A 17,840-nucleotide genomic window follows, 5' to 3' on the forward strand; every position below is an offset into this window, starting at 1 on the left:
TTAAAAGGATCATAAAATCATTGTCATAATATTTATTGAGTCTCTCTCAAAAATATTGTTGTTTTCGGGGTATATCCTACCTATTGGATTTGATTTAACGCCATGACTTTCCTTCACTCAATTCAACCAAGCAATTAGTGAATAAATTTATCAAAAGTACATCATATAGGTAACAACACACATATAATACTAATACATAAATTTAATATTTATATTACCTGAAAAGCGACATTATAGGTAACAACTTACCAGTTGTAGCTTGTGCATCATTCATATAAAATACTTAAAAATGGTATGTCAGTAGCAAGCATCAAGTAAGTCATGGATACTCAAAAATACCTCTTCTAGTAGTCATACTAATCATTGTTTGCTTTCAAATGATACGACCATAAATTATGAAGTATACTTTCTCAATAGCCGGTTTGTTTTCCAAATTTCAAAGAAGTAATTAATCAACCTAAATAAAGATGTGAAGTATTTTTTGTTTTCTTCAAGGTGATTTATGCTTTTAATCAGTATGACCATTTTTTTTTGTACTATATGCAAGTGTAAAAATCCAAAAGGAAAAAAAAAATATTCATCGAAAATGTTAAAAGCGGCAGGACAAATTGAAGATAGTTAACATACAAATGTGCATAAGACAATTTATATAAAATATCCTTGGTTACCATGACATGCATCATATCAACAATTAACTGCTACTATGATTTTCACATATAGAACTTCGAAAATTTTATTCCATTCATGCGATATAAAAGATGTAATATTAATATGTGCTTATGTAATATAGGTGTAGGAAGTTGTGTGCATATGGGATTTAAGAGGAATGACAAGTATAAGATAATCATATCTTCTTACATTTCATTACTTACCATATGTAGTTTCTCTTTACATTTAACCATATGATGATATGTATAGCTTCTAATTGTAATCTTTCCGGATGTAGGAAAATTTTTGTAGATATATATACAATTGGTTAGAGACTCGTGCTGATAACGTGTTATGAAATAAAAGCAATTTAGTAAAACATGAACAAGAAATAAAGACAATTTAGTAAAACATAAACAAGAAAGAGATAGAGAGAAAGGAAGAAATTTTCTTCTTCAATTGTGTGTATTTTCTTATCTATTACAAGGCCTTTATATAGGCATGAAAAGTGAAGAAAATATGTCATGGAATATGTCATTGAACATAAAAAATATATCATTGAATATGTCATTAACCATTTGAGAGAAAGATTATGGAGGAAGAGTAGACATCCACCATATTTTAATTTCTATCGTAACAGTGTTCAACTTATACAACATTTTTCTGACCCTTTGTGTTTGTGAGCACGTAATAAATACAACTATAATTTACTCAAATTAGAAAAAATGCTTAAACTATAGACTATTGCTTAACTATGCCATCAAGCTAGAATTAGCAGCAAAAAATCGGCTGTTAAATTCAAATTATATATCCATACATAATTTATTCTCAAACTTAACATAATTTTCATTACCATTGTCCATGTAAACACGTGTAATCCAGCCCTCATCTCCTCTTCTTGGCGAATCCACCGTTGTCTAAGGGGTGTCAATTTGACACACCTTTATCAAAAAAATTATGCTCTGTTTAGATAGGTATATAAAATTATATTTTACGTATATATACAACAACAACTCAGTATAATCCCACTTAGTGGGGTCTGGGGAGGATAGTGTGTACGCAGACCTTACCCCTACCCTAGGGTAGAGAGGCTGTTTCCAAATAGACCCCCGGTATCCTTCCCTCCAAGAACTTCCCACCTTGCTCTTGGGGAGACTCGAACTCACAAAGCCTCTCGGTTGGAAGTGGGGGTTGCTTACCATCAGACCCCCTTGTCATTTTACGTATATATACTGTATGTTAAATTTTTTGACTTCTTTGCGTATTTTACTTCTTCATATATTTACTCCTTTTAACTAGAATCCTACCTCTTATAATAATATTATACAATCTTAAAAGTTTTTTTAAAAAAAAAAAAAAAAAGCTTAATTTTTGAGGTGAGAATACTTATCTGTCACAAGGGAGTGGAAGAATCTTTACTCTTTAATCTAGAAAATATAGGTTGCATGGTTTGGTAAAAAGAAGATTTGCAAAAAGGGATCAAAAACCGTGTCGGCTTTCGAATCTTTTGACGTTTTAATAACCTTTTTTTGCGAATATATCCTTATCACTTTGTTTCCTTTATCTTAAGTTTTTACATAAACACACTACAAATTATTCTTTTCCCTTTTTAATTTTATTAAGAAATTCAAAAAATAATCAGATTTACAAATGGTCATTCAAAAATAACCACGGTTTCAAAAGTAATCGAAATTTAGCCACTTTTCATATAAAGATAAATCTGAACGAAAACACTGTTCAAAATCCGGAAAATACTCCAGCATAAGTATACTGGAACTCCAACATATTATAATGGAGTTCCAACATAAGGATACTAGAACTCCAGTATAATATACGGTCCAGAATAATATGCTGGAAATTCATACACATGTGCTTCAATCTCCAGTATATTATGCTGGAACTTTTCGCATGTTGGATTCCAACATAATATGTTGGAAGTTCATACACAAGTGCACCGATCTCCAGTATATTATGCTGGACCGGTCCCTGTTGCAGCAAAATAGTGACTATTTTTCAATGACTCTGCAAACGCTGGCTATTTTTGAATGACCAGTCTGAAAACTGGCTAGCCGACTCAGTTTGAGGCTTCTTTCCGCGTAATATTCTCCAAACTCATTAAGTCACGAATAAAGCAATCAAAATATGCAAAGTTGATAACCATTTCCGTGATTCTCTTCACTTTCAATATCTCTTTCATTTTCATTAAAAAAAATGAAGCTAGTGATACAAAACTTTAACAGATTGTTTGGATGGTTGAGCGAAAATAATGAGAGATTAGAATTTAAATTCTAGTGAAACAAAAGCGTTAAATAATTTCCTTTTATTAGTTTAAGCTCTAGTTAACAAAATTACCCAATATTTATGCGGGTAAAAACTCGATAGAATAATAATAAATGCACATAAAATTAACCCAAACACCACTATTATAAAATAAAATAAAAAGTTACTATATTCTAAAGGGAAGGTGACAAAAAAATTCTATCTCTCGAACCGACCATATCATATCATTTCTTCGGCAAATAAATGTTGTGGCCGTGTGGGTCCAGATATTTAAAATTAAAAATGTAAAACTTAGATGTTGCCTTCTAATTTCTTTTAGTCCTCATCCATCCAAGTGAAAACTATATACTATAAAAGGTGGCCATTTGCAAACAAGTTCTCAAATCTCAACACAGTCTTTCATATTTGCATATAGTCTGTTTGTTTGCTTGACAGATAATATACTGAAATACTTTTCCTCTATACTCCTCTTTTCTTTTCTTGTGTTCATTTTTCAAGATGCAAAAGCAAGAAAACCAAGTGAACCAACCTCCTCCAGGTATGTATTTATCCCCTAAACACACACTTTTTCCATGCCAAAAAAAAAAGAAAGAAGTGCGGTGTACGAAGTATCCCGCATACGCGGAATTCGGGAGGACCGCATTTCAAGGGGTGTGATATAGACAGTTTACCTTAATGCAAGTATTAATGATTGTTTTCACGATTCGAACCAATGACTCATATCAAAGTGGAGAATTTCATTAAGAATATTCAAGATCTAATATATACTTATAAAAAACAATAAACACAACATAATTTTTTGGCAAAGAGTTTTCAACTAACCACTCTTCGCACGCTGTAGGGATTCGCCGTGCCCCCCCCCCCCCCCCCAACCCCCAAATTTTCAACCCATTTTTTTGCACATACACACACAAGAAACATGAAGTTGAAGTCACTTATGTTCTAAATGTTTTCTTTTTTATGTCTTTTTGTTTAAAGGTTATCCTACTGAATCTACACCAACTGGAAAGAAGAACAAGAAGATGAAGTGCTTTCCTAGAAGTAAACCAAAAGGAGAAAGGGGATTCCTTGAAGGATGGTAATTAAGTTTTCTCAATTTTCACATCATATTTGTTTTGTAACTATTGCTTTGACAGCCTCAAGTAATATTATTCCCTGTTAAGAAAACTTAGAACAAAAATTTGTTAACTTTTCTTGTTTTTGTTTTTTGCAGCCTCTTTGCACTATGCTGCTGCTGGATATGTGAAGTTTGTTTTGATTAAATATTTAGGATTTGGCCACATATAAAGAAGTCCATGAGTCCTTTTTATGTTGATCTATTGAACTACTGATGTAATATATACTTCTGTATTCTGTATTCCTCAATATACTTCTGTATATTGGTTAAGGTGTGTTACTTGTCTTTCAATTAGTTTTATACTATCTTGAGTTTTGTAAGAATCGTTGTGTAAGCAATACTAGAGATAATACATGTCTTACGTACCTAGAGCTAATGAGGCTGCACCATTTTCGCTACAAGAACGTTTTCCATTGCAATATGTTGCGCGCTAGCTGCAATAAAAAACACAGAAAGGGAGAATTTAGGAAGAGGATAGGGGTTCCTTCCCTTTCTCTCTCTGTAAACATCACTTATGCAGTAGTGGTTTATGGTAACACAAAAGTGAGAAGAGACAAGCAGAAGAAAGCTTAGTACAAGCTCATATAAGTTGTAGAAACATCACTGAACTAAAAACTCTTAGAATTGGTACATAAGTACAATGCTGTACAGAACCTAGCAGCTTTTCTAAGACATGTACTCTCTAGATGACCATCCTGAGTCATGTCTCCCAAACGAGTAGGCTGTCGGTGGCATCTGTGATAGGTGGAGGGGATCTGGTTCAATTCCATAATCAGTCAGTGGTCTGTGCTCTAGAATGTCATCATGCTTTTGAACAAATTCAGGAATCTCGAGCTCTCCTTTCTTTATGTCGTCCCAAAGATATTGCAGGCGACTAACATACTTTATTTTCCAATACAAGCTACACCACAAGAAAACTGGTGAACGTCCTGTTGTATCTCTCTCAAATGAAGGAAAGAACAAACTGCTAAGGCTATGGTTATTCGGAGTTAAAAGAGACAGAGTGAATTCTGAAGCAAAGGTTGCATAATACAACAAACAAAGCTTCAAGAAAGATGCAACCTCAATGCATTTGGGAAATATTTTAATGTTACGAGGGTATGCAACATGATGAGCACTGCTAGCATTATGGTCCAGCGTACATGTTTTATGGAAAGAGATCAACTCTTTAAAACCAAAAAATGTAACTATCGGGGTCAAAGTTCATGCAAAAAGCTCTCGACATGATAGGACCCCTTGTAACTGGAGTAAAAAGCCTCCTTTACAAGATGAAAACCTCAGGCTTAAATTTATAAGAGCCTTCTGTGAAAACAAATTTTGATAGGGATAAACAAATGACTCCAATCAAAATTTGAAGATGATGATACCTCAGCACTAAACATGCAGGGAGAAAATGTGAGTACAATAATACTATGACCAGAATCTTTAACTAACCAAGAAGTTACTTACCCTCCACTTAGGAAAAATCTGCCTAGTGTTGCAAGAACAAGCCTTGACCGTATCCCAGGATGCACAAAGTATACAACCTGAAGCCTGTCCTTATGTTCAGAAGGCAGATCTTCGTAGATCCACCTCAAGATGGTTAATCCGGGGTTGTTATCCTCCTTCTGGACAGTAGTATGCATGTAGACAATGCAGAATGGCTCCTCAGGCAACTCCGAGCAAATTTTGTTAAAGACGTACCTTTTCAGCCGCTCCCCATCTATAACTACAGCTGTGTATTATTGTAGAAAATAGTTGTTATAAAAACAATCAACTGACAAAAAGCAAGGGAAACAGCAACGAAGAAATATGAGATGGAGTATCACTTGAGAGAAGAAACAGAAGCCACGAATAATTTTAAATTAATCACAGCCTCAATTCTGAAGAATGGAACTATTCTTTGCAGGGAAATTTTGTCTTAGTCACAATGCATAGTATCATAACTAGCATTCAACTTAAAAGAATATTTTGTCCAAGTATTTTGAAAGCAAGACGTAGATGAAACCACGACGTAAAGCAAACATCAAGTAAAGAAGTGGCCTAGAGGTTAAAATCACGCCTTCCGAAAGGTCATCCATCCATGGACATGTATTTGTCCAACTTTATATGGTCCGTGACTGTTACTTATTCAATCACCTAATGGTTATAGTCAGTGCTCCGCTGAAATGGATACAACAGAGTTGGAGAAATAAGGCCATAAGAACCAATGAAGAGAAGAAAAATCCAAAGCTTCTACTCTTTTTCCCACGATTGAAGAATATAGGAGTTAGCACAATTGCCTTGAACCAATTGTAGCACCACAAATGACTCCAGAAAGGACGAGCTCACAAAGGCAAATCCAATAAAAATCTTTGAAGAGTCAAAGCAATAAAACCTGGTATAAAGGCCTATAAGAATCAAGCAAGAAGCTTCTAGTCAACTCTTAAAATAATACCTCCATGTAAGTGTCCCCATGTCATTGATAATCCAAAATGATTTGCTCCAAATCCATTTTCCTTACTTGATAGGTCAAACCCTTGAATTTTAAGGATGATCCATCTTATGAATCTATGATATGTTTAAACAATGGTAAGTGAACTTCAAAACAAGTTTTATCACTTGATTGACTTGATATTCAATTAAAAGTTTGTTAGACTATTGACGGGAATACACATTTCGGATGACATCACAGGCTTACATGGTGTATTCTTCCCATCAATAAATCAAACAGCCACCGGAATAAATGCAAAATATAAAAGAACAAAGGAAAAAAAAGCTCAAACACCAAAGTAGCTTTCTTTTCAGGTTGCAAGTGCAGGCAGAAGCATCACACTAATCCATTTACTCGATTGACAGTATAGTTAAAAAAAATGTTACGGAGAAGGTTTATTAATTAGTTTATGCAGCTGAAGGTACAAGTCTCAAAGTAAGCTCCACAGCAATAGCGAAACAGAAAAAAGACTCGATTTTTAAGCTTTTACACAAATACAGAACATAGCCACACCAATACGTACACCATCGTAGCTTTACGGAAGCTAACACACACACACACACACAGAAAACACTAACTTCCACTTTGTATCAGTGAATTGTTCATAACATGGAACAAACAGAAAACACTTACTTCCAAATTTCAATTATATTACAATATCCTCTCTCAAAATTGATCATTTTACCTAAACTCAACAACAAGAAGCAAAAAATATAGACATAATAGTACTAGTTGTCAAAATTGGTCAGTACTGTAAGATTTAAGTAAATTTAGGTAACTGAAAAGGGGTTTGTAGGAAATTACCCGGAAAGTATTTTCCAACAATACGGAAGATCCGATTACCCGCTTTATCAGAACCGGGTTCAAGGCGGAAGAATTGGAGGAAGTCAAAATCTTGTTCCTCAGAAGAAGGAAGGTGAGAAGGGCAATCATGCCAGCTCTCTTCGGGTTGGGTCAAAAAGGGTCGGGCATCAATACCAAGATCCGATGCTAACACTAAAACTGAGAAATCATCCTTACTGGAATTTGAACAGGAGCTTCCCGTATTCATCTCCACTGTCGCAGCTCCAAAGCATAGCAAATGCAATGTATAAAGGGAAAAGGTCAAATTTACATCTTTGGTCTAATATTATCCCATAGTCAAAAAGATAGATTTGGTTTTGGACCTTATGCCGGTATTTGCGTCTACAGTAGCTTTATTGGTCACGTTTTAACTTATAGCCGCTTTGCAAAAAAAATTACAAATACTCACTTTTCGGGTAACTTCAGGCATACGGGTCTGGCATAACAAAGGCAATCACGCAAACTTCAACATTCTAATAGACGGACTTAAGCATTCTAGTAGCTGAAGTTTTGTTCACTATTTGCTTAACTTCAGCATGTTTTAGTTGAAGTTTTCGCGTAATTTCTGGCATACGGGCTTGAAGTAGCAAAGACAATATCACGACCCGAATTTTCCACCATCGGGACTGTGATGGTGCCTAACATTATACCCGCTAGGCAAGCTAACGTTACTGATTATTTTACCTTTTTTCTTTATCCTTTAACAATTTACTAGTTGATATAAGAAAATCCGCGGAAACAAAAATGTGGAAGAATAGAATTTAACCGTTTAACTTAATACAAATACAAAATCCATAATAAAACTCCACCCAGAACTGGTGTCACAATTTCACGGACTGTCTACGAATACTACAAATAGTGGTCTGAACAACGAAATACAAATCTGTCTACTAATAGATAAAACAGAAAAGAAAAAGAATAAAAGGAGACGCCAAGGCCTGCGGACGCCTGCAGGACTACCTCGGGTTTCTTCTGGACTTAAGGCAACAACCTCGAACTACGGTGTGTATGGTCCTATATCGGGATCTGCACAAAAGTGCAGAGTGTAGCATCAGTATAACCGACCCCACGTACTAGTAAGTGTCGAGCCTAACCTCGGCGAAGTAGTGACGAGGCTAGGACACGACAAAGATAATAAACATATACAGTTAAACAATATCTAACAGAATAACAGTAATAGAAGCTAACAAAAATTAACGGGAAGGGCAACATGCTATGGGGAATACCAGAATAAGGAAACACAGAAATAACGGAAATGAAACAATTAAGGCGCGCGAACTGATAACAACAGATAATCATAGTAACCGAAAATAAATGCACGACATCACCCTTCGTGCTTTTACTCTCAATCGTCACCATGCAATCAATAATGAAAATGTGCACGGCATCACCCTTCGTGCTTTATCACTCTTCCTCGCCATGTGAGTGATAGGAATGTGCACGGCATCACCCTTCATGCTTTATCACTCTTTCCTCGCCATATGTATAAGTATGAATGTGCACGGCATCACCCTTCGTGCTTTATCACTCTTTCATCACCCAAGCAGTAGAAACAATAACATCCCGGCAAGGGAATCAACAGTAGAAACAAATACATTCCGGCAAGGGAATCAGCTATAACCAATCTCGTTCTAACATTTAACTTCACAAAATAAATCTCAACTTGGGCTAATACTCAACAATGGTCAAATACCAAGAAGATATCATAAGTCTTGTTCAACATGGATAATCATCAATTTAAGCATAGATAGTACATAATAAGAATCACAACAGTCACTTTGTAAGAATCACGGGCATGTTTGACATCAACGTATAAATACTCGTCACCACACTTATACGTCGTACATAACACTAACACGTAGCAAATAAGACACAATGCCTATTCCCTCAAGCTAATGTTAGGACAAACACTTACCTCGATTCCACGGCCACAAATCAAGCCTCAAATAACGCTTTCCCTTTAGATTTCACCTCCGATTCACTTGTATCTAGTCATAATTAACTTAATAACATCAATAAATGCTAAAAAACTCAAACCCAATGCTTAATTATAGTTTTCCCAATATTTTCCCAAATAGGTCAAAAATCGACCCCGGGTCCGCTTGGTCAAAACCCGAAGTTCGGACCAAAACTTGATTACCCATTCACCCCCGAGCTCGGATATGCAATTGGTTTTGGAATCCGACCTCAATTTGAGGTCTAAATCCCCAAATTTCGAAAATCCCAAATTTCACCCAAAAATATCCAATTTCCCATAAAAATCCCTAGATTTTGTGATGAAATCTTGTAAAATGATGAAGTAGATTGAAAGAAATGAGATAGAAATTGTTTACCTATGATTTTGGGGAATAACCTTTCTTTGAAAAATCGCCTATGGGAGTTTAGAGTTTAAAAATTTGAAAGAATGAGTTGAAATCCCGTCAAAAACTGTTTTTGAGCAGTTGCAGGTATTGCATTTGCGATCACAGGTTCGCAATTGCAAACTCGCAAATGCGACCAATGCTTCCCAAATGCGAAGATTGGCCTGACCTGCTGCCCCTCGCAAATGCGAACCAGTGTTCGCAATTGCGACCTCTGCTCTTGTCGCATTTGCGACTCTGAACTTTGCAAATGCGAAGGTCCCCTGCCGAGCTCAATCATGGTAAATGCGATGGTCCTTCACAATTGCGGTGCTCGCATTTGCGAGCCAGGCTTCGCAATTGCGAAGCCTGCAAAGCTGCAACACACCAGCAGTTTTTCCTATGTTCAAAACACTCCGCGGCCTATCCAAAATTCACCCGAGCCCTCGGGGCTCTAAACTAAACATGCACACAAGTCTAATAATATCATATGGACTTGTTCGTGCGATCAAATCTCCCAAATAATATCTTAAACAACGAATTTAGTATCAAAATCAATGAAAATCTCAAGAACTCTTAAAATTATCATTTTCACAACCGAGGGTCCGAATTACGTCATATGAATTCCATTTTTTACCAAATTTTACAGACATAACATATATACCATATTAAACTTGTAACGGGCTCCGGAACCAAAATACGGGCCTGATACCATCGAATTCAAACATTATTCAATTTCTAAATTCCTTATATTTTTCAGTCAAACAATTTTCTTCTAAAATTCATTTCTCGGGCTAGGGACTTCGGAATTCAATTTCAGGCATACGTTCAAGTCCCATATTTTTCTACGGACCCTACGGGACCGTCAAATCACGGGTCCAGTTTTGTTTTCCCAAAATATTGACTGAAGTCAACTTAAATTCAATTCTAAAGGCAAAATTAGCATTTTCCTCAAATTTTCACATAAAAGATTTCCGGATATACGCTTGAATTGGGCACGCAAATCGAGGTAAGATAAAATTAGGGTTTTAAGGCCTCAGAACACATATTTGACTTCTAAAATAAGAGATGACCTTTCGGGTCATCACATTCTCCACCTCTAAAATAACCGTTCATCCTCGACGGACATAGAAAAGTACCTAAATCGGTGAAAAGATGGGATATCAGCTCCATATATTGGACTCAGACTCCTAGGTAGCTGCCTCGACAGGCTGACCTCTCCACTAAACACGAACCGAAGGGTAACTCTTCGATCTCAACTAACGAATCTGTCGGTCTAGAATAACTACCGGCTCCTCCTCATAGGTCAAGTCCTTGTCCAACTGGACAGTGCTGAAGTCTAACACGTGGGATGGATCGTCGTGATACTTCTGAAGCATGGACACATTAAATACTGGATGCACTACTGATAAACTCGGTGGCAACGCAAGTTTGTAAGCCACCTCTCCGACTCGATCAAGAATCTCAAAAGGCCCGATGAACCTAGGGCTTATTTTGCCCTTCTTTCCAAATCTCATCACGCCCTTCATATGCAACACCCGAAACAACACTCGCTCTCCGACCATGAATGTCACATCACGAACTTTACGGTCGGCATAACTCTTTTGCCTGGACTGAGCTGTATGAAGCCTATCCCGAATGATCTTGACCTTGTCCAGACATCCTGTACCAAATTTGTACCCAACAACCGAGCCTCCCCCGACTCAAACCACCTAATTGGCGATCGACACCGTCTACCATATAATGCCTCACAGGGGCCATTTAGGTGCTCGACTGATAGCTGTTGTTGTAGGCAAACTCCGCTAATGGCAAGAACTGATCCCAAGACCCTCCAAAATCAATAACATATGCTCGGAGCATATCCTCCAAAATTTGAATAGTACTCTCGGACTGTCCGTCCATTTGGGGATGAAATATTGTGCTCAACTCGACCCGTGTACCTAACTCACGCTGGAGTGCCCTCTAGAAATGCGAGGTAAAATGCGTACCTCGATCAGAAATAATAGACACGGGCATACCATGTAGACGAACAATCTCCCGAATTTAGATCTCAGCTAACCTCTCTAAATAATAAGAGACTGACACAGGAATGAAATGCGCTGACTTGGTCAGCCTATCAACATTAACCCATACCGCATCGAACTTTCTCTGTGTCCGTGGGAGTCCAACAACGAAGTCCATAGTGATACGCTCCCACTTTCACTCAGGAATCTCAATCTTCTGAAGCAAACTACCAGGTCTCTAATGCTCGTACTTTACCTGCTGACAATTCAAACACCGAGCTACATATGCAACAATATCCTTCTTCATCCTCCTCCACCAATAATGTTGCCGCAAATCCTGATAAATCTTAGCAGCGCACGAATGGATAGAATACCAGGAACTATGGGCCTCCTCTAAAATCAACTCACGAATTCCATCCACATTAGGCATATAAACTCGACCCTGCATCCTCAAAACTCCATCATCTCCAACTGTAACTTATCTGGTACCATCGTGCCGCACTGTGTCCCTAAGGACAAGCAAACGAGGGTCATCATACTGATAATCCATGATATACTCAAATAATGAAGACCGAGCGATTGTGCAAGCTAGAATATGGTTGGGATCAGAAACATCCAACCTCACGAACTAATTGGCTAAACGCCTGAACATCCAAAGTAAGCGGTCTCTAACTAACTGGAATATACACAAGGCTGCCCATACTGGCTGATTTCCTACTCAAAGTATCGGCCACTACATTGGCCTTTCCAGGATGATACAAGATGGTGATATCATAGTCTTTCAATAGCTCCAACCACCTTCTCTGACTCAAATTGAGCTCCTTTTGCTTGAACAAATGCTGCAAACTCTTGTGATCCGTGAACATCTCTCACGACACGCCATATAAAGAGTGCCTCCAAATCTTCAGCACGTGAACAATGGCTACTAGCTTCAAATCATAAATTGGATAAAATTCTCGTGAATCATCAGCTGCCGCGAAGCATATGTAATAACTTTTCCATTCTGCATCAACATCGCACTAAGTCCAATACGAGATACATCATAATACACTATATATGGCCCTGATCATGTAGGCAATACCAACACCAGCGCCGTGGTCAAGGTTGTCTTGAGCTTCTGAAAGCTCGCCTCGCACTCCTCCGACTACCTAAACTAGGCACCCTTCTGGGTCAACCTGGTCATCGGGGCTGCTATAGATGAAAATCCCTCCACAAACCAATGGTAAAAACCTGCCAAACCCAAGAAACTCTGAATCTTCATAGCTTATATGGGTCTAGGATAGTCCTTGACTGCCTCTATCTTCTTCGGATCCACCTGAATATCCCCTGCTGATACAACATGACCCAAGAAGGCTACTGAACTCAACCAAAACTCACACTTTGAAAACTTAACATACAACTAACTGTCTCTCAGATTCTGAAGAACGACTCGAAGATGCTGCTCGTGCTCCTCTCGGCTACGGGAGTAGATCAAAATATCATCAATGAAGACAATCACGAAAAATCCAAATAAGTCTTGAACACTCGGTTCATCAAATCCATGAATGTTGCTGGGACATTTGTCAACCAAAATGACATCAATAAGAACTCATAATGCCCGTACCGAGTGCATAAAGCTATTTTAGGGACATCAGATGCTCTAATCCTCAACTGATGGTAGTCAGATCTCAAATCAATCTTTGAAAATACCTTGGCACCCTGAAGCTGGTCAAACAAATCATCAATCCTCGGTGATAGATACTTGTTCTTGATGGTGACTTTGTTCAACTGCCGATAATATATGCACATCCTTATCGATCCATCATTTTTCTTAACAAACAACACCGACACACCCCAAGGCGAGACACTAGGTCTAATAAAGACCTTATCAAGCAAGTCTTGCAACTGCTCCTTCAATTCTTTCAACTCCGACGGGACCATACGATATAGTGGAATAGAAATGGGCTGAGTACCCGGAGCCAAATCAATACAGAAGTCAATATCTCTATCGGGTGGCATCCCCGACAAAATCTGCAGGAAATACTTCTAGAAATCTCACGAACAACGGGCACAAAATCCATAGGAGGAACCTCAGCACTAAAATCATGAACATACGCCAAATAGGACAAATATCCCATATCAACCATATGTCGAGCCTTTACATATGAGATAACCCTGTTGGTAGAATGATCAGGAGTCCCGCTCTACTCCAAACGAGGCAACCCCAGTAATGCTAAGGTTGCGGTCTTGGTATGACAGTCCAATATAGCATGATAAGAGGATAATCAATCCATCCCCAAAATGACATCGAAATTCACTATATCGAGAAGTAAGAGATCTACGCTGGTTTCAAGACCCCCAAAACAACCACACATGAACGATAGACACGATCTACCATAATAAAATCACCCACCGGTGTAGATACATATACATGAGCACTCAAAGGATCACGAGGCACAACTAGATAAGGGGCAAAATGAGATGACACATAGGAATATATGGACCCTGGATCAAATAGAACTGACGCATCTCTACTGCAAACTGAAATCGTACCTATGATAAATGCATCTGAGGACTCAGCCTCAGGTCTGGTTGGAATAGCATAACATCAGGCTGGGGCCCACCATTCTAAACTACATCCCTAGGACAGCCTCCTGCTGGCTGGCCTCCACCTCTAGTTGCCTGACCTCCACCTCTAACACCTCGACCCCTACCTATAGCTGGCTGAGTGGGTGGTGGAACACTCAGTGTTGGAACCATGGCACGAGAACCCTGGTGCTGAGAACTGCTCGAGGCTCGAGGGCAAAATCTAGCAATTTGCCTCATGTCGCCACAAGTATAACAAAACTTCGGCTAGGACTGCTGACCCTGAAACTGACCCTGACGGCCTGAGTAACCACCCTGAAAACTCTGGAGCGGAGGTGCACTGATAGGAGCTGGTGGTGCACTGTAGGGCAACTGATCAGAATACTGCATATGAGAACCACGACCACCTAGAGCACCGTAAGAAACCTGAAGTGCTGACTGAAATGGCATGAGAGGATGGCCTCTACCAAAAGAATCCCTGCCTCCAAACGAGGCACCACTGAATCTGCCAGAATGACGAGGCCTCTTGTCAGACCCTTGACCGCTCCCCTGAGCTAGAACCATATCAACCCTCCTGGCCACATTGGTCGCATCCTGTAAAGAAATCTTGCTACCTGTCTCCTTACCCATCTGTAATCTAATAGGCTGAGCGAGTCCCTTAATAAACCTCCTCACCTTCTCTCTCTCTCGATGGGGAGTATAAGAAGAGCATGACAAGCCAAATCAATAAACCTCGTCTCGTACTGGGTGACAGTCATAGAACCCTGCTGAAGACGCTCGAACCGTGTGCAGTACTCCTCTCTTTGAGTGACCGGAAGGAATTTCTCGAAAAATAGCTGCGAGAACTGGTCCCAAGTGAGAGATAGTAACCCATCTAGTCTGGACAAACAATAATCTCTCCACCACTTCTTGGCAGAACCTGACAGACGAAAAGCAGCAAAGTCGACCCCATTGGTCTCCACTATCCCCATGTTCCGAAGAACCTCATGACAACTGTCCAAATAATCCTGGGGATCCTCTGAAGATGTACCGCCATAGGTAGTAGTGAGGAGCTTGGTGAACCTGTCCAATCTCCATAAGGCATATGAAGACATAGTTGATCCATCACCGGTCTGAGCTACAACACCCGGTGGGACTACCCCAACTAGCTGAGCTGCTGGAGTCTGAAACTGGGGAGTCATCTACTCCAGAGTGCGAGTGCAAGAGTCTATGCTCCTCCCCCATCTTAAGAGATGGCTGGTGCTACAGGAAGTATGCCTGCCTGAGTGACACTCTCCATAAGGCCTACTAGACGGACCAGAGCATCCTGGAGTACCGGGGTAATGATGAACCCCTCTGGGACCTGAGCTAGGCCCGCCGGAACTGTCTTGGTCGGAACCTCATCATTAAACTCTACCTGAGGCTCCGCCGCTGGTGCTGCTGCTCTAGGATAAGATTTGCCCTTGCCTTAGCCTCTAGCACAGCCTCGGCCTCGTCCTCTACCCTCGTAGGAGCTACCGTTGGGGGCTCAGGCTGCTGATAAGCTGATGAAGCGGTACGTGTTCTCGCCATCTATGAAAGAATAAAGTAGAAGTTCAATTAGCATTGAGAAATCAACCGCGCGACCGAGATGAATAGAAGTGAAACTGTTCCTAACTTTATAGGCTCTGGGGGATAAGCACATACGTCTCAGTACTGATCTCTCAGACTCTACGAAGCTTGTTCGTGAATTGTGAGACCTAAGCAACCTAGAGCTCTGATAACAACTTGTCACGATCCGAATTTCCCACCGTCAGGACCGAGATGGCGCCTAACATTGTACCCACTAGGCAAGCCAATGTTATTGATTATTTTACCTTTTTCCTTTATCCTTTAAAAATTTACTAGTTGATATAAGAAAATCAGCGGAAACAAAAATGCGGAAGAATAGAATTTAACCGTTTAACTTCATACAAATACAAAATCCATAATAAAACTACACCCAAAACTGGTGTCACAATTTCACGGACTGTCTACGAATACTACAAATAGTGGTCTGAACAAAAAAATACAAATCTGTCTTAGAAATATATAAAACAGAAAAGAAGCAGGATAGAAGGGGACGCCAAGGCCTGCGGACGCCTGCATGACTGCCTCGAGTCTCCTCTGGACTAAAGGCATCAACCTCGAACTACGGTCTGTATAGTACAATATCAGGATCTGCATAAAAGTGCAAACTGTAGCATCAGTACAACCGACCACATGTACTGGTAAGTGCCGAGCCTAACCTTGACAAAGTAGTGATGAGGCTAGGACACGACAAACATCATAAATCTGTACAGTTAAATAATATCTAACAGAATAACAGTAATAGAAGCTAACAAAAATTAACGGAAATGGCAACATGTTGTGGGGAATACCAGAATAAGGAAACACAGAAATAATGGAAACAAAACAAGTAAGGCACTGGAACATATAATAGCAGATAATCACAGTAACAGAAAACAAATGTACAACATCACCCTTCATGCTTTTACTCTCAATCCTCACCATGCAATCAATAATGAAAATGTGCACGACATCACCCTTCATACTTTATCACTCTTCCTCACCATGTGAATAATAGGTATCACGACCCAAATCGATGGTCCGCGACGGGCACTCGGTACCTTACTCAACCGAGCACCAATGTAACGTATCTTTCTTATTACATCATCATATACACGTGACATACGAGCTTAATAGGTCAACATAATCATTTATAAACTCAAAACATAGGCCGACAAGGCCGTACAATCTTACACTTACACGACATATGTCTACAAGCCTCTAAGAATACATAAATGTCATAAAGGTCGGGATAGAGTCACACCATACCAAAAAATACACATCTAAACCATACTAACCCAACAAGCAACTCCAAAGCAAATGGAGCGTACCAACATCTTCCGTTGAGCTGATAGCCTACTTGGAGGGCTCTCGACCTGTCTATCGGGACCTGCGGGCATGAAACGCAGCATCCCCAAGCAAAAGGGACATCAGTACGAATAATGTACCGAGTATGTAAGGCATATAAATAAGTACATAAGAGACATGGAAGAAATATAGAGTACATGACTCCTCCAACAAGTCTGAATAATTTTGTAAATCACAAATTACTTTTAACGTCATGCATATGCGTATGAATGTCATGTCGTGCATAGGTACATGTTTCATAACATTATCAGCCTCTGAGGGCATTCCATTATATCATACCGGCCACTGTGGGCAAAATCATCATCGTATACCAGCTGATCAGGTGGTGGTGCGTATATAACGCCATAACCTTTCTCATATCCCATATACATATATATACATACATATATACGCATATATAACACCATTTGAATACATACATATATATGCGTATATAATGCCATTTGAATATATACCCATATATGCGTATCTAACGCCGTTTGAATCATATTTCAGCCACTGTGGGCAATGTCATCATCATATACCAGCTGATCAGGTGGTAGTGCGTATATAACGCCGTAACCTTTTCCCATATCCCATATACATATATTTACATATATACACGTATATAATGCCATTTGATCATGGGTCAATGCACATGAATGCAATGCATGAAAAGT

The 17,840-nt window shown here is 39.2% G+C and overlaps 1 protein-coding gene across 1 annotated transcript; it reads right to left on the reverse strand.

Moving 5' to 3' along the window:
• Positions 1–4,507: 4,507 nt before the first annotated feature.
• On the reverse strand, positions 4,508–7,614 carry LOC107795431 (uncharacterized). The gene is made up of 3 exons (XM_075233661.1): positions 7,302–7,614; positions 5,495–5,759; positions 4,508–4,946 (listed from the first exon to the last, which is right to left on the reverse strand). Exons 1-3 carry the CDS (start codon positions 7,546–7,548, stop codon positions 4,712–4,714), a joined length of 747 nt encoding a protein of 248 aa, XP_075089762.1. The 5' UTR covers positions 7,549–7,614; the 3' UTR covers positions 4,508–4,711.
• Positions 7,615–17,840: the final 10,226 nt, after the last annotated feature.

Source organism: Nicotiana tabacum, chromosome 16 (assembly GCF_000715075.1).
Source record: "Nicotiana tabacum cultivar K326 chromosome 16, ASM71507v2, whole genome shotgun sequence".
NCBI lineage: Eukaryota > Viridiplantae > Streptophyta > Magnoliopsida > Solanales > Solanaceae > Nicotiana > Nicotiana tabacum.

Coding starts and splice junctions, on each gene's coding strand:
- LOC107795431 (XM_075233661.1), bottom strand. CDS start 7,548: ATGAATACGGGAAGCTCCTGTTCAAATTCCAGTAAGGATGATTTCTCA. Junction 5,760..7,301: donor TGTTGGAAAATACTTTCCGG/GTAATTTCCTAC, acceptor AATAATACACAG/CTGTAGTTATAGATGGGGAG. Junction 4,947..5,494: donor AGATTTTTCCTAAGTGGAGG/GTAAGTAACTTC, acceptor CTTGTGGTGTAG/CTTGTATTGGAAAATAAAGT.